General features: G+C 39.7%; 1 protein-coding gene across 2 annotated transcripts in view; it reads left to right on the top strand.

Annotated features, from left to right (window-relative positions):
- Window positions 1–20,523, top strand: part of ubr2 (ubiquitin protein ligase E3 component n-recognin 2) — an 83,151-nt gene extending 62,628 nt beyond the window's left edge. For both annotated transcript variants that reach the window (XM_028820709.2, XM_028820708.2), the window contains exons 34-47: window positions 1,946–2,012; window positions 3,274–3,422; window positions 3,787–3,842; window positions 4,141–4,237; window positions 4,405–4,472; window positions 8,101–8,236; window positions 12,683–12,785; window positions 13,127–13,257; window positions 14,323–14,431; window positions 19,122–19,178; window positions 19,268–19,345; window positions 19,458–19,628; window positions 19,712–19,813; window positions 20,030–20,523. In XM_028820709.2, the coding sequence (XP_028676542.1) occupies window positions 1,946–2,012; window positions 3,274–3,422; window positions 3,787–3,842; window positions 4,141–4,237; window positions 4,405–4,472; window positions 8,101–8,236; window positions 12,683–12,785; window positions 13,127–13,257; window positions 14,323–14,431; window positions 19,122–19,178; window positions 19,268–19,345; window positions 19,458–19,628; window positions 19,712–19,813; window positions 20,030–20,171 (1,466 nt within the window). In that variant the 3' untranslated portion in view covers window positions 20,172–20,523. The remainder of the gene's footprint in view (window positions 1–1,945; window positions 2,013–3,273; window positions 3,423–3,786; window positions 3,843–4,140; window positions 4,238–4,404; window positions 4,473–8,100; window positions 8,237–12,682; window positions 12,786–13,126; window positions 13,258–14,322; window positions 14,432–19,121; window positions 19,179–19,267; window positions 19,346–19,457; window positions 19,629–19,711; window positions 19,814–20,029) is intronic.
- Window positions 20,524–24,145: the final 3,622 nt, after the last annotated feature.

Here is a 24,145-nt window from a genome sequence, read left to right as displayed (position 1 = left end):
TCAGCAGCAAGGAGAAATGAATAACGCTGTAGCGGTCCAGTGCTGCTAAGATTCACACCATCGAGAAGACAGCGATTTATTAATTTTTATGGTGGAGATTCCAGGGACGCACCCAGCCTTGGCCAGAACCGCACGCATTAACAGAGACAAAAACAAAGCAAATTGGTAATCAAACAGCAAATAAAGAATATAATGAAAACAAATGGAAGTAAATTAAAACAATGGTACCACTCCTGTTCCCCATACGGCGATTATACATTAAATACAACAAAGCACAAAGAAAACACACACAGTAAATCATGAAAAACCTTCATGAAAAACGGCAAAGGATGAAATGTAATGATGAAAATAGATAGTCCAGTGATCCGCATGTTGAATGGGAATGTAAAGATAGTCCTACCGCTAGTTCCTAAAATGGTGAAGACGGGTTTAGGAGCACTCCTTTCTTTGCAGGATGGCCATGAATCCACTTACAGTCCTCATGTACACAGGCAGATGGCAGACAATCCAGACACACGAAACGATCCAGGACAAAATGAATAAGTACATGTAACCCAACAGAAGTCAGACAGACAGGAACTTGTAGCACAAATTACAAATAGCCCAACACCCCCAGCAGAAGACCAAACGGAGCCACTGCAGGGACTGCTGGGAGTTGCAGTTTCAAATTCTATTTGCTACTTTCCCAAGCCACGTTTTCCACTACAGTTGCTTCCTGTTCTCTCTACAGTGCAGTATTGCCATGATAAAAGCCATAAAAATTGCGGAGGGTATTTGCGGTTTCCGCTAACAATTATTAGATAGGTTCTAAGGAAAAATCTGCAAATGACTGAGGCCGTGAACTCTGAACCATAACTTTGCGGGGGTCTACTGTAAATATATATATATATATATATATATATATATATATATATATATATATATATATATATATATATATATATATATATATATATATCAGTAATACACTTGACTTGAGCATTCATAGTATTCAACCTCTTTCTCTGTACGTTTAGCATTCGTTTGCTCAGAGGTTGATGTGCTTGCTGCTTCCTGAGCAGCTGTTCTTTACTCCACTCTAGCGGCCCGCTGCTTCTCTTCTTTCGTCGGCATCTTTTTGCATTAAAACTGATTTAAATTAGTTTTTGTGTTGCAGTTACTTAGTATGTTTTCTTTAATTTTCACTTAATCTGGCACTTAAGTCTTCAATCTGCCTCAAGAATGATTAGCGAAAGTGGTAGGGAATAAGAACGGCGCCTGTACGCATGCACCGCATGGCTGCCCTGCTGCGCGCTGTCAAGAGTTGATCCTACAATAAAATAAGAGTAATAAAATTATCGCCCCCAAAGCGGATAGTAGATGTCACGTAGTATATGTGTACCAAATTTCAAGTCAATAAGTGAAACGGTTTGCGAGCTACAGGTGATTTAAAATCCTGGACAGACAAACGAACAGCCACGGTAGCGTATTATAGAAGAAGATAGGTAGATAGGTATATATATTTTTGCAAAAATTCAAACCCAAACTTAAGAACCACAACAGAGAAATGGCACCAACATACCAGCAAAACATCCACAAGGGGTCCAAATCCAGATAAAGAGTAAAACTGTATAATTTGACTAAAATAAAACTGGAGGTTTACATTACAAATAAAAAAATAAATAAATCCGAAAACTGAATTTGTGAACTTAAGCTACTCTATTTTATTAGCGACAAGAATTATAAAGGAAAAGAGCACAATTTAAAGTCCAAATAATAACTGAATACAGCCAGTGTCAGAATTGGAAACCAAATGTGAATCAGTTTATATATTATAAAAAAAAAAAAAAAAAAAAAAAAAAAGTTAACTAAGGACCCTAGCACAGCTTCAAGTGACAAGGAAAGACCAGGTAATGCGCTGGCTGTTTGCTTTTGTTGACTTGTTTCAATGTTTTTATCTGCACAGGTGACTCTCAGTGTGGACAGGACAGTTCGAAAGTTCCACCAGGGTTCAGGCCTGACATCCTACCTCCGTGAGTTTTTGTTGTAATTCTGTCTTTTTAGAAATGGTGCATTAGACCATCTTTACTTGAAACATGGTTCTTCCTTGAAAACCTAAGCACCTACAATTCAGCAGAGGCAACATTGAGCTAATGGTTTTACTCTGTAGTGTGCTCACAGCCCCACTCCCCCAACCCTTGTTTGTGTGCTCAAAACAGGTGGTTATGCCATGGATCACAATGATACTGTGATGCTCCTTGGAATGGCAGAGTATGATTTTTTTTTTTTTTCTTTAAACACACACAAAAGCTGAGTTAATGCTTAGTTTTTTTTATTTATATGGAAAACTGCTCACTACTTATCATTTTTCCGGTAAGAAAATAAAATCTTAAGTGGGGTTGTTTTAGATTTGTTGTGACATGTAACACTGGTGACATCTTGTTTTGAGTCTAGTGTGATTGGTATGAACGTAGCATAAACATGAGATACCAACTGCTTCTGTCTTGAGTCATTTGGGTTCTTTCAGTTCTTGAGTGGAGACTGTCTTGTATTTTGGCCTGTGCTGTCCTGTAAACCCTTTTTTCATTCAGTAGAAAAACCTAGTAAATATGATCTCTTGAAGAGAGAAGTATGTTTGCTTTGTTAATCTTTTTGTATAAACCCCTCATTCCACTGGTAGTCTTTGCTACTGGATGTTGACTTGCTTATGTTGCCCATATGAGATGATTCACCTTCTATGAAGAATACATTTTGACCCATTATATGTTAAAATGGGGAAGTACTATATCACTTAAATGTTCTTGAAATGGCTTGTTGTTCTCATCTTCCTTTTACACTGGGTAGAACATTAAGGTGAACAGTGGGGGAAAAAGGGGTGTCCTTTGAGATTTATAAAAAGTGCTGCAGCATCCTTTGAAATAGCAATTGGTGTTTTTAAAAATGTGTCCATATTTCATTACACTTTAGCCTGTTGTACAATATATTTGAAACAAAACATTATGAATGATTAGCACATAGTTGTTGAATCCGCCCTGGTGTGTTAGCAAACTGGTTGTTTCTATGCCTTGTTAAACCACGTGGTATACTGGCGAGGTGTTGGACTTTAATTTGCAATGTTGCCATTTTGTCCACCACTAAATCACTGTTTGTTACAGAATAACCTGTTATTCCCCCAATTATAGAAATATGAAAATAATAGTACTATGAACTAGCCATTTTTATTACTTTTTAATTGGTGACAGAACACCTAATGACATGCAACTCTAGATATTTTATTTATTTATTTTTTTTTAGAAATCCTTTTTCTGCCAGTATTACAGAAATGCTTACTACGTTTGGGACTGCCACTTACAAGGTGGGCCTTAAGGTGCACCCAAATGAGAGAGACCCTCGCCTTCCTGTTGTGTGTTGGGGAAGTTGTGCATACAGTATCCAGACAGTAGGTGAGGATCTATCTTTTGATTAGCGCCATTGTTTTTGATGCAGTTTGCATTTCTACATGGAATGTGCTCCTTAATCACTTTCATCCTGTCACAATTACAAATGCTGCTATCCCCATTGTGCTAAACTGGGATCTCTCCTCCTACTCTTACCTAACTGTTGTCCATGTAATCTAATAAATATAGTGTTGCTTTTACATTCCTATTCTTACAATGTATTTTTAAACCTTTTTACTGCCAGTAACCTGAGGCTGTCTGCTTCCACCTTAATGACCCATCAGCCCCACCTGTTAAGCGGCTGCTTTTTACAACAGTTGTATCATGTGCGTGTGTCCTTTTCTGAGAAGCTGTTCTGTCTCACTTTTAGAGCGGCTTTTGTCGGATGAGGACAAGCCTTTATTCTGCAGTTTACCATGTCGACAGGTGAGATTAACAGTTTCTTTGCATTTTTCTCTTACACATTCATACCCCCCTTTTGCCCCCCCCCCCCCCCACCCTAATATTTATGTGTTGGTAGTCTCTAGTGGGTTGGAACTCCTGTATTTTTCTTATACCCTCTTCTTCAGTTATAACTGTTTAAAACTAAATACTTTTTTGAGCTGTCTCGGGCATTAAACAGAAACCAACCCTTGTCAAAGTAGCATCTGTCATAGAAAGCACAGTCATTAAGTTTTTTTCAAATTTTTATATAAGAGACCAAGAGTAGCTGTTATTTTTACAGGATGACTGTTTGAAGTATCTAACAAGGTTTGGGGCAGCGTCCTGGAGAGTAGCATCTCTGTCAGTGGTGCAGAATCACTTCATTAGGTTGCTTGCAGGTAAGCCACACACAATAAGCCATTATGCAACAGATATAACGAGTCACATTTTCTTTGTGTGGCACAGCTTGTCCTGTGATCATTCACCCTCTGGCTGTAGCTTTTGATTAATACTTGAGGTCATTTAATCACTGCTAATTACACTACTCTTGTTTTCCTTACGATAGCACTGATGCCAAATGCCCATGTGGAAAAGTCTCCTGGAATCTTAGACATTGATATGTTTCACCTGCTGGTAAGGTCCCATTATACTTGAAAATGTGATCTGGACTAAACATCTGTATGTACTGAAAAGAATGCCTGCTGCAGGCCTGTTCATAATAATAGTAATAATAATTATTTTATTTATATAAGGCGACTTTCTGAGAACTCAAGGACACCGACTAAACAATAAATAAATAAATAAAAAGACACATTATAAACAACTTAAAACATTAGAAAAAAAAAAACAAGATTTAAAATTAAAACCAAAGTCACTGTAATCATAAAGAAGAAGCCATTTTAAACAGATATGTTTTAAGTTTACATTTAAAGGTTGAAAATGATTCAATATTTCAGAGCTCAGTAGGTAATGAATTCCAGAGCTTGGGAGCAGAACGGCTGAATGCTCTGCTCCCCATGGAGGTTAGATGGGCGAGAGGGACAGTCAGGTGGATGGAGGAAGAGGATCTAAGGTTACGGGGAGGGAATAGCAATATGAAGAAGGTCAGACAGATATGGAGGGGCGAGGTTATGAATGGCCTTAAATGTTAATAGCAGAATTTTAAAATCAATTCGAAACTTAATCGGCAGCCAATGAAGCTGCTGCAAAACCGGAGTAATATGGTGAATAGATGAGGTTTGAGTAATGATGTGAGCTGCAGAATTCTGGACTAGCTGAAGCTTATGAAAAGATTTATTAGAGAGACCAAAGAGGAGTGAATTGCAGTAGTCCAGACGAGAAGTAACAAGACTATGAACAAGAATGGCAGTGGTATGGGGAGTGAGGGATGGGCGGATGCGATTAACGTTACGTAGGTGGAAATAAGCAGACCGGGTGATGATGTTAATGTGAGATTGGAAAGATAGAGTACTGTCAAGTTTGACACCTAGACTCTTAATCTGAGGTGATGGGGAAACAACGTAGTTATCAATCACAAGAGAAAGATTATCGGCTTTGGATAATGATGATTTTGAGCCAATGAGGAGAATCTCAGTTTTGTCACAGTTTAATTTAAGAAAATTCGAAGAAAACCTGGATTTAATTTCAGCAATACAGTCAATAAATGAAGATGGTGGAAAGGAAGAGGTGGGTTTACTAGCAAGGTAGAGCTGGATGTCATCAGCATAACAGGGAAAAATAATGTAATGTTTACGAAAGGTATTGCCAAGGGGAAGAAGGTAAATACTAAAAAGAAGAATCCCCAGGACAGAGCCCTGGGGCACACCCGAAGTAACAGCGGTGGGTTGGGATGTGAAAGTTTTAAGCTGAATGCAGCCCAGAAGCAATCTCCCATTTTCTCAGAAATACTGAGAAAAACCTAGAAAAACATATTTCGCAAGCCTTCAGAAATTCCTACAGTAGTGCAGCCCATGAATGCAACGTTTAACCCACAGTGCAGCACATTATTGCGTGTCTAGAAACTGTGGTGGTAGTCTGTGATAGTTTCTTGTAATGGTACGTGCCATTACCGGCTACGATTGTTGGTTGTGCCATTGACTATACAGGGTGTCCCAAAAGTTACTATACACTTTTAATAAATTGTAAAAAATTACACAAGAAACTGAATTTATGAATATTTCTAGCATCAACAAAGGAGTCGTTGTTTTACTTGGCTAGGCTTGCCATCACGTTCCAACTCCTTGAAGACTAGTTGTATACCTTCACATGAGCGCCTTCATTTTCGACCACTTTCAGCCACCTTCGGATGTAAGCCTCTCTGATGTTTTGCAGCATCTCTTCCCCGACCTTGCTACAGGCCGTGGATATTTTTTCTTCAAGCTGCGACAGGTTACGGGGCTTTGTGACATACACCTTGCTTTTGATATAGCCCACAAAAAAAAAGTCACAAGGTGTAAGGTCAAGGGAGCGCAGAGCCCATTTGAGGGGACCCCTTCGACTGATCTTTCGGTCGGGAAACTTGATGTTCTGGAAATCTGACAAACCTGGCAAAGTGGGGAAGAGCTCCATCTTGTTGAAAAAAGACATTAGCAAGGTCACTCCTCTCCTGAAATTTTGGCACAGCAAACTCCTGCAGCATCTCCAGGTAATTTTCCCCTGTAATGGTGGTCGTAATAGAAAAAAGGATGTGTATAGTGACTTTTGGGGCACCCTGTATATTAAATAATTCTATAATTGTGTGCTGTGTCTTGGTTGTATTCCAGTTTCATCAAGCGAGTGTGAATGTGGGTTTTCACAAATGAATGTAATTATTATTTCTCCAATGAGAGAGCCTCTTTACTGACAACAGCCGTCTTCGCACTTCTCTTCATACGATTGGTTGGCCATCCACTCGCATGCGTCGATCCTTAGGATTCATGGCTGTTACGAGGATGACAATCAGCAATTGACTTGACACTCAAAGCAAAGAATGAAATTAGAAAGACTACATTTGATGAAAACATGCAAAAAGTTTGGAATTTTCTTTAAAACGTTTTCAAATTTAACACTGATTGCTTTGCCAGGACTTTTTTGTAGAATGTAGAGCTCATCATTAACCTGTTGTTAATATTTTTTAATTATGTGAATTCTGTGTTCGTAATTTTAAACTGTCAAGGACAATATTATGCAGTACCTACGCACGTGGTATAATGGTAGTGTCGCTGCCTGGCAATAAAGAGATCATGGGTTCAAGTCCCGGGTTCACGTCCCAGGTCCTCCATGCGTGGAGTTTGAAAAGCACTTTGATTTTTGAGTAAAGCACTATATAAATGTAAAGAATTATTATACTTTATGATTTGTCGATTTCAAATTTTAAACATTTGTTTTTTCATCAAATAAAAAAAAAAAATAGGGCTTAGACTGTTGGCTTTTATATACCTTCAAGGTGCCTGAAACTTCCAAACACAACGTATGCGTACTGCCACCTTTTTGCTTACAAAAAAGACACTGCTAATCACACACGTGATTTAAAACAAAACTGTGATCCTTCAGTGTGCAGAAGACGTTGTGTTCATGTGTGTTACTGTTAGCACTTGTTACACGTTTGTGCACTGATAGCTTTGATAACAATGATAGAACTTCTTTTTTGATTCTGTTAAATGTACTTTGTGATGTACCAGGGTCGTACATGTTTCCCTTTTGAAATTAAACAATCTTATTGCTAAGTCTGTGCACTCTTTTATTTTTGTGCACTTTGAGGTGTGCCTAGGTCAGATGTGAGCAAAATGTTTATTTCAAGAGGGAAACAAATGTTATTGCTAATACTGTGCACTATTATGTTTTATATACTTTGAGATGTACCTAGATCAGATATGACCAAAATGTTTATTTCAAAAGTAGAAAAAAGTAATGCTGCTTCTTCAGATTCTTTTCAGTTGTAGCTTTTTTTTAATGCACTTCTTGATGTGCCTATGACAGATATGACCAGATTTAAAAGGGAAACAATGAATAAACATTACTTGCTTTTCAATCCATTCATTTGTGTTGATTTAAAATGTATTACCTGCTTCTTACCGGCTGCTGAAAATGTCAGGCCAGCTAAATTTCATGGTTTAAAAATCTGGCCCAAGTGAATTTGTAATTGAATATCCCTGGCCTGTAGCTTTTTGTAGCACCTTAATGGACTGCTTTAAAGGCCTTTCATTTGACAGAAATGGCAAAAAACAACAAATGTTGTCCTTAAATTAACATGGTCTAACTATTTCTCTCTGTCCTTGTTCAGGTCAGTCTCATTTTGTCATATTCATCTGTGCACTGTCAAGACTTCTCAAGTCACAGCCTCGCCACTGGGGAGCTACACCTTTTTCATTTGGTGACAATGGCTCACATTGTACAGATTGTTCTCACTTCTGCACCAGGTACTTAATATATTTTACCTTCGGTGGACACTTTTGCTGCCACATACACCAAATATATGCATACAGTGGGTTCAGAAGGTGTTTAGACACCTTCACTTTTTTACTATTGCAGATAAATTTGTCATTTTAGCTCATCAGTCTACACTTGGTGACCCATAGTGACAAAATGAAAAGATGTTTAAAGCAAGGTTTGCAGATTTGTTAAAAACTGAAAAACTGTCATTCATGTAAGTATTTCAATTCGTTAATTCAACAGTAGAAGCCCCTTTGGCAGCATTTACAGGTTTGAGTCCTCATCACCTTGATTTGGACAGTTTATCCTATTTCTCGTAGCACATCCTTTCAAGCTCTGTTAGATTGGATAAAAAGCCTCTGTAAACTACCATCTTCAGATCTCTCCCTAGATATTCTATTGGGTTCAAGTCTGGTTTTTGGTGGGGCAACTCAAGGACAGTTAGAGACATGACCTGAAGCTACTCCAGAGTTGTCTTGACTCATTGTCTTGCTGAAAGGTGAACTGTCGAGCCATTCTGAGGTCATTGCACTGTAGAGCAGGTTTTCTTCAAGAACCTCTCTGTATTTAGCTGCATTCGTCCTTTTCTCAGTTCTAACCAGTCTCTGGGCCTACTTATGAGAAGCATTTTCATTGCATGATGCTACAACCACCAGGCTTCACAGCAGGAATGGTATTAGGTAGAAGATAAGTAGTTCCTGGTCTTCAGCAGACAAAGTGAGTTTTGAGTTTTGCCCAAAGAGTGTAGATTTTTGTGTTTTTTCTCATCAGACCAGAGACTTTTTGTCCTCCTGCTCTCAGAATCCTTTAAAACTTTTTAGTAAAGAATGGCTTCCATCTTGCCACTGTACCATACACACCTGAATAATGGAGTGAAGCAGAGGTGGTCATCCTTTCTGCACATTTTCCATCAAAGCAGAGGACCTCTGAAGCTCTGATAGAGTGACCATTAGGTCACCTTTCTGACCATGGCCCTTCTTTTCTGATGAGTCAGTTTGGCTTCATGGCCAACTCTAGGAATAGTCCTGGTGGTTCCAAACTTGCATTCCACAATTAGTGAAGCCACTGTGGTCCTAGGAACACTCAGTTTTAGAAATGGTTTTATCTTCTTGACCAGATCTATGCTTCAATGCAATTTTGTTGTGGAGGTCTGCAGAGAGTTCTTAGCACTTCTGGACTTGGCTTTTGCCCTGACATGCAATGTGAACTGTGGGACCTTATAGTCACAGGTGTATGTCTTTCTTTCTAAACTATGTCCAATCAATTCATTTTGCTTCAGGTGGACTCCAGTCGAGTTCCATATGCATCTTAAGAATAATTAAATCAAATGGGTGCTCCCGAGCACAATTTTTATTGCTATAGTAAAATGTCTTGGTACTTAACACTGATCAGCCACAACATTAAAACAACTGACATTGATTATTTCATTACAGTGGCACCTGTCAAAGGGTGGGATATACTGTATTAGACAGTGAACAGTCAGTTTGTAAACGTTGTGTGCTGAAAGCAGGAATAATAGGCAAGTGTAGGATCTGAGCGAATCTTACATGGGACAAATTGTGATGGCTAGATAACTGGGTCCGAGCATCTGTAAAACGGTACGTCTCGGGTGGCATTTCCAGTATGCAGTGGTTAGTACCGCACAGGTGGTGCCGTGGTAGTGCTGCTGCTTTGCAGTAAGGAGATTGTGGGTTTGCTTCCTGGGTCCTCTCTGTGTGGGGAGAGCGCTTTGAGTAATGAGAAAAGCGCTATATAAATGTAAAGAATTATTATTACCTATTAAAAGTGGTCTAAGGAAGGACAGCTGGTGAACCTACAACACAATCATGAGTGTCCAAGGCTCATTGATGCACATGAGGAGCAAAGGCTAGCCTGTCTGGTCAGATCCCACAAAAGAGCTATGATAGCACAAATTGCTGAAAAACAATGCTGTGCATGAAAGAAAGGTGTTTGAATACACAGTGCATCACAGCTTGCTGCCTATGGGGCCGTGTAGCAGTAGACCGGTCGGAGTGCCAATGCTAATTCCTGTCCACCTCCAAAAACGCTTACAATGGGCACATTCCTATCAGAAATGAACCATGAAGCAGTTGAAGGTGGATTGGCCTGATGAATCATGTTTTCTTTTAGATCACATGGACAGTTGGCTGCATGTTTTTTCGTTTACCTGGGGAAGTAAGTATTGACAGCAATATGCACTATGCGAAGATGACAATCCAGACAGTATGATGCGCTGGGCAATGTTGGGTCCTGGCATTCATGTGAGTGTTACTGTGATACATACCACCTACCCAAAGACTGTTGCAGTCAGCATATACTCCTTCATGGCAATGGTATTCCCTGATGGCAGTGGCAGATAATGTACTCTGTTGCACTGTAGAAATTGTTCAGGAATGGTTTGAGGAACATGACAATGAATACATGGTGACACCATATCTCAGTCTGATCAAGTATCCCTGGGATGTGCTGGAAAAACAACTCCAGTCTATGGGCACCCCACCTCACAACTTACAGGACTTAAAGGATTTATTGTTAACTGGTGCCTAATGGGGTCCAAGCTGTTCTGGTGGCAAAAGGGGGACCTACACTCTTTTAGGTAGGTTGTTTTACTGATGTGGCTGATTGGTGTGTATGAATGACAGAATTCAATTTTTGTTTTTTAATTAATTTACAAACCTTTCCCAAAGCATGTTGAATGCAGACTGATGGGCAAAAATGGCTTTTTTTTCATTTAAAATAAAATCAGCAGCACAATAAAGTGTCCACAAAGCGAAGATGTCTGAATGCTTTCAGAACCCACTGTATATGTTGTGCCACGACAAAGTATATTGCTTCTTCTGCATTCTTGCTGGTTTTTCATAGTAAATCTCATTAGATCATCAACTGAAAATTGATATGATAAAGCAGACTCTGAAAGTGCATATAACAAAATTTTCATGCCTATTTAATTCATTCACCAAAGACAACTGCACATTGTATGAAGCGACAGTTGTCTTTGAAGCTATGGGTGCTAAAAGGTAGCATGAAGTTCTAAACAGCGTTTCCTATAATTTATTATTCACTTTTAGAGCACTGTGAAGCTGTTTTGGCCCACATCTTTTTACAGAACTGTTTCATTTCGGTGACATTTGTGGCTTTTCGGGCATTAACTACTTGTACATCTTTCAGATCCTTGTACGGCATCTTTGTTTTCACCTTTTATTAAGCCTTTGCAAACATTTTTTTTCTTCAGCTATTCTAATACAGGCTGACTTGGGCGTGTTGAGTCATAATCTTGCTGAATGACCTAGTTGCACTTCATCCCAGGGACAAGTGACTTGATATTTTCCTGAAGAATGTCCTGACATAAAGCAGATTTCACAGTTCCTTCATTAATGGCAAGTTCTCCAGGTCCTGATACGACAAAGCATCCCTAATCTATGATAACACACCTGTGATAACCACTACCATGCTGAAATGTTGGTACAGAATTTCATACTGTGAAATGCAGCATTTTCTTCAGACATAATTGTGTCAGTGCTTATCAAAATGTTTCACGTTTCTGAATAAATGTCAAATGTCCACTTGAGGATCATCATGGTATATTTTGGCAAACCTGAGGACAGCACCTGTTTTTTATTTAGAAAAGTGGATTTTACTCAGCCACTCTGGATCCCCGTGCCCCTCTCCACCCCATGTGTCTTGCTTATGGTGAAGTCAAGAACACTCACCATAACTGGAAGAAAAGAGGAGTACTGTATATGTATAAATATGTTTCTTAGTGAAAGCATGGAAGATTTTACACCTTTTTCTTTGAGAAAATTGACGTAGCTGCTGCTTCTGAAGATCTACAGCCCCAAATTTTCTCATATGGACCCAACTGTGGTTTAGTGGAGCTTCTAAACTGTAGTAATGGCATTTTTATGCTTATTAGTCTTAGTCAGCAGCAACATTTTCTACTGGAGTTTCTTTTATGTATCTAGGATCTGTGTGAAGGTGAAAGATGGTAAGATTTATTTTGTATGGAGCTAATGTAAATGTTGCACAATTTTTAAAATATTCAAACTGCTGATCTTTATTTTCTCATTAATTGGATTTAGTTCACAACTCAATTGTGGCTTGATCATCAGGTTAGGGGCCCTGGGCTACAAGTTTTGGCCAATAGCATTTTCAAACTTAAAGATTTCATGTTTGATTACCTTTCATAATAAGCAAAAACATCACCAAACTCTGTCTGTTTCTCTTTTAGTGTCTCTGATATACTACTTCTTAATGCAAAGAAAAAAAAAATCAATTTCACTGGAAAATATGCAACAATGTAAATTCAGTGCAGGACTTGTACATAAAAATTCAGTGAAAAAACGTAAACATGTTTAGTTTATGGTCTCCTGAACTCCTTAATTAGTAGCTAATATATTTGTTTTTGTTTATTTATCTCCCTGTTCTTTCTGCAGGACTTGGTGCTATGGAGCAGGACATTGGAGGTGGTGGAGAAGGTGTAGATGAGGAAGTGGCATCGGAGTCCTTGTTTTGTTTACTTAGGCAGTACACAGGAAGGTGGGATTAATGGCAGGTCTTGCTGCAATGGCTTGTTTTTAAAGCAGTAGTAAATAGAAGTAAAGTGCACAGTGGTGCCACCACAGTTAATTTATTGTAGAACTGTTGGTACAGCTCCTGTAAGATCAATATATTAATGTTTCTCTAACCTTAATATGCTGGCAGTGTTTGAATCCTAAGGTCAATGTCTGATATTTCCTCACAGCAGAATGTAGCCCTAATGCCCACTCACTGTCTTCAGGTTTTCACAGACTGAACTTGTGTTTGAAACGTTCCCCAAAATAATAGTTTTGCAGGAGTTGCAGCAAACTGCTTTGCTAATGGCATTTCTGTGTTTGCAGTGCCTTAAGGGAGAATGTTTCAGGATGGCATCTATGGCGCTGTATAAAAGCTGGAATAATGCCCTATCTGCGCTGCTCAGCAATGTTTTTCCATTATCTTAATGGTGTGAAACCCTCTCCAGAATTACTAGGTGAGATAAAAAAAAAACAACTTTTCTGTAGTTTTTTTTCTGTCTTGTGTAAATTTCTACTAATACAGTAATCCCTCCTCCATCGCGGGGGTTGCGTTCCAGAGCCACCCGCGAAATAAGAAAATCCGCGAAGTAGAAACCATATGTTTATATGGTTATTTTTATATTGTCATGCTTGGGTCACAGATTTGCGCAGAAACACAGGAGGTTGTAGAGAGACAGGAACGTTATTCAAACACTGCAAACAAACATTTGTCTCTTTTTCAATAGTTTAAACTGTGCTCCATGACAAGACAGAGATGACAGTTCCGTCTCACAATTAAAAGAATGCAAACATATCTTCCTCTTCAAAGGAGTGCGCGTCAGGAGCAGAGAATGTCAGAAAGACAGAGAGAAAAGCAAACAAATCAATAGGGCTGTTTGGCTTAAGTATGCGAAGCACCACGGCACAAAGCTGTTGAAGGCGGCAGCTCACACCCCCTCCGTCAGGAGCAGACAAAGAGAGAGAGAGAGAGAGAGACAGAGTTTGTTTTTCAAGCACAAATCAATACGTGCCCTTCGAGCTTTTAAGTATGCGAAGCACTGTGCAGCATGTCGTTTCAGGAAGCAGCTGCACAAAAGATAGCAACGTGAAGATAATCTTTCAGCATTTTTAGACGAGCGTCCGTATCGTCTAGGTGTGCGAACAGCCCCCCTGCTCAATCCCCCTACGTCAGGATCAGAGAAAGTCAGTGCAAGAGAAAGAGAAAAGTATGCTGGGTAGCTTCTAAGCCATCTGCCAATAGCGTCCCTTGTATGAAATCAACTGGGCAAACCAACTGAGGAAGCATGTACCAGAAATTAAAAGACCCATTGTCCGCAGAAACCCGCGAAGCAGCGAAAAATCCGCGATATATATTTAAATATGCTTACATATAAAATCCGCGATGGAGTGAAGCCACGAAAGGCGAAGCGCGATATAGCGAGGGATTACTGTATCCCAATCTTTCTCTGAGTTCTACCAGATATGTTACATTTTAGTATATCCTCTTTTACATGCTAATGGATGCATCTCCGTCTCTTCAGGTCATGATGCTTGCCAGTTTGAGCAACTATGCCGGTATCTGTGCCTCCCAACCAACCTTCTTCTGTTGTTTGAGAGCAACAGTGAGCTGTTGAGCCCCATATTTCAGAGGTAATCTGATCTGTATAATGGAACTCTGTTAATGGAATATTGCATGGGGCATATGTGTGTCCCAAACATTATTAGGGCACTGTATATACAAAGACTTCAGATGTGATTAAAGCGCACATTGCAGACTTTCATTTAAGGGTATTTGCATACATTTTGGGAAACCATTCAGAAATGATGACACTTTTTATACATATCCCATTTCTGTTTAGGACAGTTGGCATCAGAGGTATTTGTGATTACTCGGGTGTGGTTTATTGCTTCGTTAGTGCAGGCATAAGATACCTAGGCTTGCTTCTACTCTTTGGAGTCTGTAGTTGCCATTGCTCAACATGAGGATAAAAGTGGGGGTAATGAAAGTCAAAGAAGCCATTATGAAGCTGAAAGCAAGAATAAAACCATCATAGACATCAGTAAAACATTAACATTACCTGAATCAACTGTCTGGGATATAGTTTTCATCAATCAACAAAATGCAGTGAATGAACAAAAGAGAAATCTAAATCAAATCAATATTTGGTGTGACCACACCCTTTGCCTTCAAAACAGCATCAATTCTTCTAGGTACACTTGCACATAGTTTTTGAAGGAACTCGGCTGGTAGGTTGTTCCAAACATCTTGGAGAAGTAACCACAGATCTTCTGTGGATGTAGGCTTCCTCACATCCTTCTGTCTCTTCATGTAATCCCAGACACACTCGATGATGTTGAGATCAGGGCTCTGTGGGGGCCATACCATCACTTCCAGGACTTCTTGTTCTTCTTTACGCTGAAGATAGTTCTTAATGACTTTGGCTGTATGTTTGGGGTCATTGTCCTGCCGCAGAATAAATTTTGTGGCCAATCATACGCCTCCCTGATGGTATTGCATGATGGATAAGTATCTGCCTGTATTTCTCAGCATTGAGAACACCATTAATCCTGACCAAATCTCCAACTCCATTTGCAGAAATGCAGCCCCGAACGTTCAAGGAACCTCTACCATGCTTCACTGTTGCCTGCAGACACTCATTATTGTACCGCTCTCCAGCCCTTCGACGAACAAACTGCCTTCTGCTACAGCCAAATATTTCAAATTTTGACTCATCAGTCCAGCGCACCTGCTGCCATTTTTCTGCACCCCAGTTCCTATGTTTTCATGCATATCCTCACAGGTGGCGCAGTGGTAGCGCTGCTTCTTTGCAGTAAAGAGACACTGGAAGATTGTGGGCTCGCTTCCCGGTTCCTCCCTGTGTGGATAGCACTTTGAGTACTGAGAAAAGCGCTATATAAATGTAATGAATTATTATTATCATTATTACTTGAGTCGCTTGGCCTTGTTTCCGCGTCGGAGGTATAGCTTTTTTGCTTCAACTCTTCCATAAAGACCACTTCTGGCCAGACTTCTCCGGACAGTAGATGGGTGTACCTGGGTCCCACTGGTTTCTGCCAGTTCTGAGCTGATGGCACTGCTGGACATCTTCTGATTTCAAAGGGTAATAAGCTTGAAGTGTCTTTCATCTGCTGCACTAAGTTTCCTTGGCCGACCACTGCGTCTATGATCCTCAATCTTGCCCGTTTCTTTGTGCTTCTTCAAAAGAACTTGAACAGCACATCCTGAAACCCCAGTCTGCTTTGAAATCTTTGTCTGGGAGAGACCTTGCTGATGCAGTATAACTACCTTGTGTCTTGTTGCTGTGCTGAATCTTGCCATGACATGAAACTGTCTTCCACAACCTCACCTTGGTAGCAGAATTTGGCTGTTCCTCACCCAGTTTTAAACCTCCTACACAGCTGTTTCTGTTTCAGTTAATGACTGTGTTTCAACCTACGTGTAACATTGATGATCATTAGCACCTGTCTGGTAGAATTGGTTGATCGTACACCTGACTATAATCCTACAAAATCCCTGACTTTGTGCAAGTGTACCTATAAGAATTGATGCTGGTTTGAAGGCAAAAGGTAGTAACACCAAATATTGATTTGATTTAGATTTTTCTTTTGTTCGGTCACTTTGCATTTTGTATATTGATAACAAGAAACAATCATTATTTATATTTCTGAAAGGATTCTTTGTTTACAGCATTTTTTCCACACCTGCCGAAAACTTTTGCACAGTACTGTGTGTGTGTGTATTAGTGTGTGTGTGTATATATATATATATATATATATATATATGTACATATACACACACACAGTGCATCCGGAAAGTATTCACAGCGCATCACTTTTTCCACATTTTGTTATGTTGCAGCCTTATTCCAAAATGGATTAAATTCATTTTTTTTCCTCAGAATTCTACACACAACACCCCATTTGACAAAGTGAAAAAAGTTTACTTGAGATTTTTGTGCAAATTTATTAAAAATAAAAAAAATAGAGAAAGCACATGTACATAAGTATTCACAGCCTTTGCCATGAAGTTCAAAATTGAGCTCAGGTGCATCCTGTTTCCCCTAATCATCCTTGAGATGTTTCTGCAGCTTAATTGGAGTCCACCTGTGGTAAATTCAGTTGACTGGACATGATTTGGAAAGGCACACACCTGTCTATATAAGGTCTCACAGTTGACAGTTCATGTCAGAGCACAAACCAAGCATGAAGTCAAAGGAATTGTCTGTAGACCTCTGAGACAGGATTGTCTCAAGGCACAAATCTGGGGAAGGTTACAGAAACATTGTCTGCTGCTTTGAAGGTCCCAATGAGCACAGTGGCCTCCGTCATCCGTAAGTGGAAGAAGTTTGAAACCACCAGGACTCTACTGGCCGGCCATCTAAACTGAGCAATCGAGGGAGAACGACCTTAGTCAGGGAGGTGACCAAGAACCCGATGGTCACTCTTTCCAGAGGTCCTCTGTGGAGAGAGGAGAACCTTCCAGAAGGATAACCATCTCTGCAGCAATCCACCAATCAAGCCTGTATGGTAGAGTGGCTAGACGGAAGCCACTCCTTAGTAAAAGGCACATGGCAGCCCTCTTGGAGTTTGCCAAAAGGCAACTGAAGGACTTTCAGACCATGAGAAAGAAAATTCTCTGGTCTGATGAGACAAAGATTGAACTCTTTGGTGTGAATGCCAGGTGTCACGTTTGGAGGAAATCAGGCACCGCTCATCACCAGGCCAATACCATCCCTACAATGAAGCATGGTGGTGGCAGCATCATGCTGTGGGGATGTTTTTCAGTGGCAGGAACTGGGAGACTAGTCAGGATAAAGGGAAAGATGACTGCAGCAATGTATAGAGACATCCTGGATGAAAACCTGCTCCAGAGCGCTCTTGACCTCAGACTGGGGCGACGGTTCATCTTTCAGCAGGACAACGACCCTAAGCACACAGCTAAGATATCAAAGGAGTGGCTTCAGGACAACTCTGTGAATGTCCTTGAGTGGCCCAGCCAGAGCCCAGACTTGAATCCGATTGAACATCTCTGGAGAGATCTTAAAATGGCTGTGCACCGACGCTTCCCATCCAACCTGATGGAGCTTGAGAGGTGCTGCAAAGAGGAATGGGCGAAACTGGCCAAGGATAGGTGTGCCAAGCTTGTGGCATCATATTCAAAAAGACTTGAGGTTGTTATTGCTGCCAAAGGTGCATCGACAAAGTATTGAGCAAAGGCTGTGAATACTTATGGACATGGGATTTCTCTTTTTTTTATTTTTAATAAATTTGCAAAAACCTCAAGTAAACTTTTTTCACGTTGTCATTATGGGGTGTTGTGTGCAGAATTCTGAGGAAAAAAATGAATTTAATCCATTTTGGAATAAAGCTGTAACATAACAAAACGTGGAAAAAGTGATGCGCTGTGAATACTTTCCGGATGCACTGTATAATTAATATATATTATATAATTAAATATATATTTAGCAAGATCTTTTTACTGTGTAACGGTTCAGTGCCACTCAGATTCACACCATTGACAGAACTTTGATTTACTTTTTTGGTGAGGATTCCAGGAATGCACCCAGCCTTGGCCGACTCGCACTACTCACACACACAGACACTAATTAACAGCAAATCAAATAAATAACTATGCAATGCATTGAATGACAAATATAAACAACTAATACAGTAAATGGGTAACCCTCCTCTTCCACTACGATGATAACAAACACTAACACACAGCAATAAACAGTCACGACAAAGTCCTTAATACAGTCTCAATGCAACCGTAATGGAAGAAGAGGTATGGCATAAAAGATGATGATCCCAGGAACAGCTTTCTGTAAGTTATATAACAAACAGTCCTACTGGTAGTCCTGATGTGTTGAGGGGGTGATGAGATTTGGGGAGCGCTCCCTGCAATGAACCACGATGACCAATCCAACACTACTTACATGACAGGCAGGCATGAGACAAGTCCATACATCCTTACAGGGTCACGATCCAGGGTATAAATGATATTCCACAGAGGTTATTGCAGATGAGACAAACTGGTGAACACAAATACAAACAATGGGGGCCTTTGCTGCTTTGCCGGCTCCCTTTTAAAGTTCCCTCCGGCCTTTGTCCTCGGCAGCCCCTGCACCCATTGCAGTCATCCAATTAGGGCAATATACCCTCGGGGCAACTGGGAAATGGAGTCCATTAATCTGCAGTGCTGCTACAACTGTATATTTATCTAAAGCTTAGGTTTTGGTAAAAGCGTGCTAAAAAGCATGTCCAGTTTGCCTAACGACAGAGTAAATTCCACTAATTTTTTTTTCTCTTTTCTCAATAGATGGTGCGGTCATCCTGAGACACAGAGCCATTTACTGTGTCACAACGTATCTTTAAGGTAGGCACGTGACACATGGTGAGACATTCTGGATGCATAGTTTGGGGTCTGTTCTTTCCTCCTTCCTTAAACTGTCTTTTTGCACTTAGCTATCCTAGGGAATCCAATCACCTGGTACCTCTTCCTGAAGACTATAGTTCACTTATTAACCAGGCGTCTAGCTTTACGTAAGTCAGCAAACTTGGACTTCACATGTGTAACGTTTGTGCGTCCAGTCTTTTGCTTTTTGAAATCGGGAAGGCCTACATTGCTCTTTTGTGAAACGCTCATGTGTTTCAGGTGCCCCAAGTCTGGTGGAGATAAGAGTCGAGCCCCAACGTTATGCCTGGTATGTGGTACAATGCTTTGCTCTCAGAGTTACTGCTGCCAGACAGAGCTGGATGGTGAGGATGTTGGAGCCTGCACAGCTCATACCTTCACCTGTGGGGCTGGTGTGGGCATTTTTCTCAGGTCAGTTGGCAAACGTTTTTTGAATGGGTGCAAATTTTACATCTTGTACTTTGTGTAATCATATGTTTGCTCTATATTTACAGGGTACGGGAATGTCAGGTGCTGTTCCTTGCTGGAAAGACAAAAGGCTGCTTCTATCCACCTCCATATCTGGATGATTATGGAGAGACAGATCAGGGGCTCAGGTGGGTTTTTAAGCTAAGGAATTCATAATAAAAACCTGTTTAAGTTACGTCTCATAAAATCCATGGCTACTGCTTCCTCAGAAGCAATGAAGCAATTTGGACATTGCATATATTTTTTGCATTGCAGTGAAGACTGGAAGGCATTAGTTTATTAGTCATAGTTGGTCTCTGGGGTCACCTGATGGTTTCCAAAAATGTCTGTTTTTTTCTTTCTAGACGTGGCAACCCACTCCATCTTTGTCAAGAGCGCTATCGCAAGATAGAGAGGCTGTGGCAACAGCACAGTATCACAGAAGAGATTGGCCATGCACAAGAAGCTAATCAAACGCTAGTGGGCATTGACTGGCAGCACTTATGAAAGTGCTGAACTGAACAAGGCATGTGAACTGCACTTGAAATCTGGAGAGATCATGATGATGTGCCGTCCTGCAGTGACACCAAGGGCAGTATGCTGGAGCTGCAGCGCCACATTTGACAGATTTGTGGTCTTTTGCCATTTGAGTGTGTCTGGAGTTGCTGAATGCATGTTGGTTTTATCTGTTTTATGGTATTGGATTTTTTTTTAAATCCCTGGACTTCCATTCACGTGCAGAGCACCCAGCACCCGATATTGCTGGGAAGGCCTTATGTGCATCTTCCTCATTGTGTGATAATGGGACAGATGAGTCAGAGCAGTGAAAAAATTAATAAATTTCTAATTTTTTCTCACAGTATGCTATTCTTTTATATAATTTACCATATGTATGTATGTGTATATGTATATGTATATATATATCTATTATATAAAAAAAAAAATCTTGGGATGACATGCGACTTGTTAGTCTGGGACGAGACATGACTTTTTCAGACAGATTTACTTTCAAGTCCCGGCGAGGTGAGGCTTTGTGCCAAGAGTTTTAACCGCACCCTGGGCTGGAAATAAAAGGCAAAGAGTAGATGACAAAGTAGAATGTCGTAAAGAGGTACAAAAATGTTGGCGTGATACACATGCAGAGCTGGTAAAAGATTATGAAAGTACCAAAATTCGAAAGTCTCAAAAAAATGATAGTAAAGATCGCATTAGCGCAAACAAACGGAAATTATTACACAGTCAAATAACGGAACAGCGAAAAGAGATCGAATATGTTGTTCAGTTTTAAACTTTAAGTTGGAGACTTGTAGATCGTCTAATTCATCTTGCCGTCAGGGAAAAGTAGTGTTTCTTCCCAGTGAAGAGGCGTATCTGTGAGAATTGCAAGATTTGTTGTTTGGTGAAAGTGAAATCCACACATGTGAGCGGCAGAGACACGAAGTGGCTGGCGCAAAGTGCATTTGGGGGGTATGGGTTTTGGGTGGGGTTGGCAAGCGAAGCGAGCAGGGGGCAAAGCCCCCTAGTGTGTGAATATATGTATGTGTATACATATGTATATATATAATATATTGTGTGTGTGTGTGTGTGTATATATATATATATATATATATATATATATATATATATATGTATATATATATATATATAATATAATAATTATACAGTGTATCCGGAAAGTATTCACAGCACATCACTTTTTCCACATTTTGTTATGTTACAGTCTTATTCCAAAATGGATTAAATTCATTTTTTTCCTCAGAATTCTACACATAACACCCCATAATGACAACGTGAAAAAAAGTTTACTTGAGGCTTTTGCAAATTTATTAAAAATAAAAAAACTGAGAAATCACATGTACCACCTTCGCCGTCACTTCCTCTATCTCTTCATATCTTAAATCATTCTTGAGGCAGATTGAAGATTTAAGTGCCAGCTTAAGTGAAAAATTAAGAAAACCTACTAAGTAATTGCAACACAAACACTGACTTAATTAGTCTTAATACAAAGTTTTAACATGAAGTGATGCCGACAAAAGAAGACAAGAAGAAGTGGGCCGCTAGGGTGGAGAAAAGAAAAGCTGCTTAGGAAGAAGCAAGCGTATCAACCTCTGAGCAAACAAATGATAAATATACAGAGAAAGAGTATGAAAACTAGGAATGCTCATGTGAAGTGTATTCACTGCATGTTATTGGGGGGGTATTTTTTTTTTTGACAATGTTTTGATGATATATGTATGAGGTTTCAAATGTGGGTGTGCTGCTTAGAAATTATGAATAAGCTGTTATTCTGAGGAAGGATTCAAAGTAAATGTGGTGTTTTATTTCCAGGAGGTTCGACACTGATAAAGCTGCTGTTGTTTACCTGCCCCAGTGCAGCCTTGAATCACTCATGGTATTGTTAAGTTTATTAAACTATTTTTATCAAGATCCTTTTATTAGGAACTTGGCCATGACAAATGGAAAGCACACTTTTAGCACACACTGAGTGGGTTTTTTTTATACTGTTAAGCCTAGTTCTAGATATTAAGGTCTGTTCCATTGTGTTAGGAAGTCTGAAATATGACCAATAGTGGACACCTCATGAGTGAGCTTTTCAGAATCGCTGCAAATCGTTAGCACCTATGTGAACAAACAGTTTTGCTGCTTTAGAGTCCCTGTACATTTCTAAATGTGTTACACATGAGTGTGCCTTACTCTACTGATACTGCTAAGAGGATGTGACATTTTCAGCACCTGGTCATGTGGTCCTGTGGTTATGCTTCATATATCTGTGCATTGAGACAAAGGTGGGGTTCTTATGCTTGTGTGCATAATCATTTAGTGGTTTCATATATTTATGGATATTTTTGCATGCATTTGTGTCCTGGTTCTCACTTCTATATGAAAAGGAGCAACTGACAGTTTAGAGGGCTCTCTTGGTCAAAACTCTACTTTGTTGCTTCTGAACTGAATGTATCACATGTACATTTGCATCTTTTTGGGGAAAAAGAGTTGGTTTTGTTTACTTTAATGAGATAGGAATGCTTTTCTATAATGGTGTCCACAAATTTCTACTTTTAAGTGTTTTCTACCTCTGCTTTAGTCTTTGATATATGGAAATTTAAGTACAGCAAGTTCCTTAAAGTAGTGTTCTTCAGTGCCCTTCCCAACTACATGCAGTCAGAAAGTGCCTACCTTTCTATTTACCTCTGAGTTTAATGGCAGCATATTGGGAGGGGGGGGACTGGATCACCAAAGACTTTCTTGGGACAGGCTGTTAGTGTCTCCTCAGCAGGAATTGTCCTAGAAAAAGGTGTTAATACCATTTGTCCTTCACCGTCTGTCATGCACAATTAGAGTGAATCCAATAAAGGACAGTAAAGCTTCTTTGGAGCCCTGAGCCGTTGAGCTAGTTTAGGAGACATTTCTGTCATCCTGCAATATTCCATTGTTCTCAAAACTGGGCAGCCCTTTTAAAGTGGTAAAACAAGACTGAGTTCCTTCATGCAGAAAGCAATGTAACCACTGCTCAAGGGTCTGTACCTAGGTCTGCTATGAACCTTCCAGGCCTGGGCAGTGCCACCTCACCACATTGACTTCTGCAGTGATTGTTCAGTTACAACTTGTGACCAAATTGCAAGAAAACTCTTTTCTTTTAGATAATTCCACCTTTTATTTATACCCCTGAATCTTGCAGAACAGCATGATATGGACTTCATTACGTTTTTTATTTTTGAAAATAGTTATGGGACAGTCTAGCTTTACTCATGGAAAAATACAGGTATAATTGAGTATACAGCTTATTCTTAAAACTGTTTTATTTCTGTGTTTAATTAAACAAACAAAAACTACAATTGTGATGGTAACAAATACATGGGTGTCAGGGCATCATTCAGTTGAACCAGTTTCTGAAATAATTTTCAGCCAGATGAGTGTCTCTACTGGGCAGATGTGTAGAAGGCTGAAGTTTCTGGAGAGATGCAAGCTTTTTATTTTTGAAATGAGCTTTTTAATCCAGTATTTGAATATGTTTTTTTATCTGATTGCAGCTTGTTTTGTGGATTGTATTCTTATCCTTAGCTGGGGGAAGAAATATGAATGGATCCCATAGAGTATATCCACCATCTGTTTCAAGTATGCTTATTCATATGAGGTTCGAAGCAGCAGCCGGATGACCAGGAAGATACAGGATTTCCTTTGGCCAGCAGTGTACCTTGCTCCATTTTTTAAAGGTTGTTTCCTGCCTTTTGCACAATGCTGTTTCAGTAAACTCCAGCTTACACAATTATCATAGGAGTACAGAGTTTCAGGAAATGCATAAAAATCTATAATTTGAGATGTGTTAACAAAATAAATTGTTAGGTCAGATGTTAATACTACATATATTGCAATATTTATAAAAAAAAATGTTTGTTGCTACACATCTACTGCTATGCTATACGAACAGTGAATGTAAAAGAAGCTTTCTATGGTCTGCATTCTCTTTTTTATTATCTGTGTTA

This window comes from Erpetoichthys calabaricus, chromosome 15 (genome assembly GCF_900747795.2).
Source record: "Erpetoichthys calabaricus chromosome 15, fErpCal1.3, whole genome shotgun sequence".
NCBI classification, from domain to species: Eukaryota; Metazoa; Chordata; class Cladistia; order Polypteriformes; family Polypteridae; genus Erpetoichthys; species Erpetoichthys calabaricus.
Note: the sequence above shows the minus strand (reverse complement) of the source record. Positions and strands in the feature narration are given on the sequence as shown.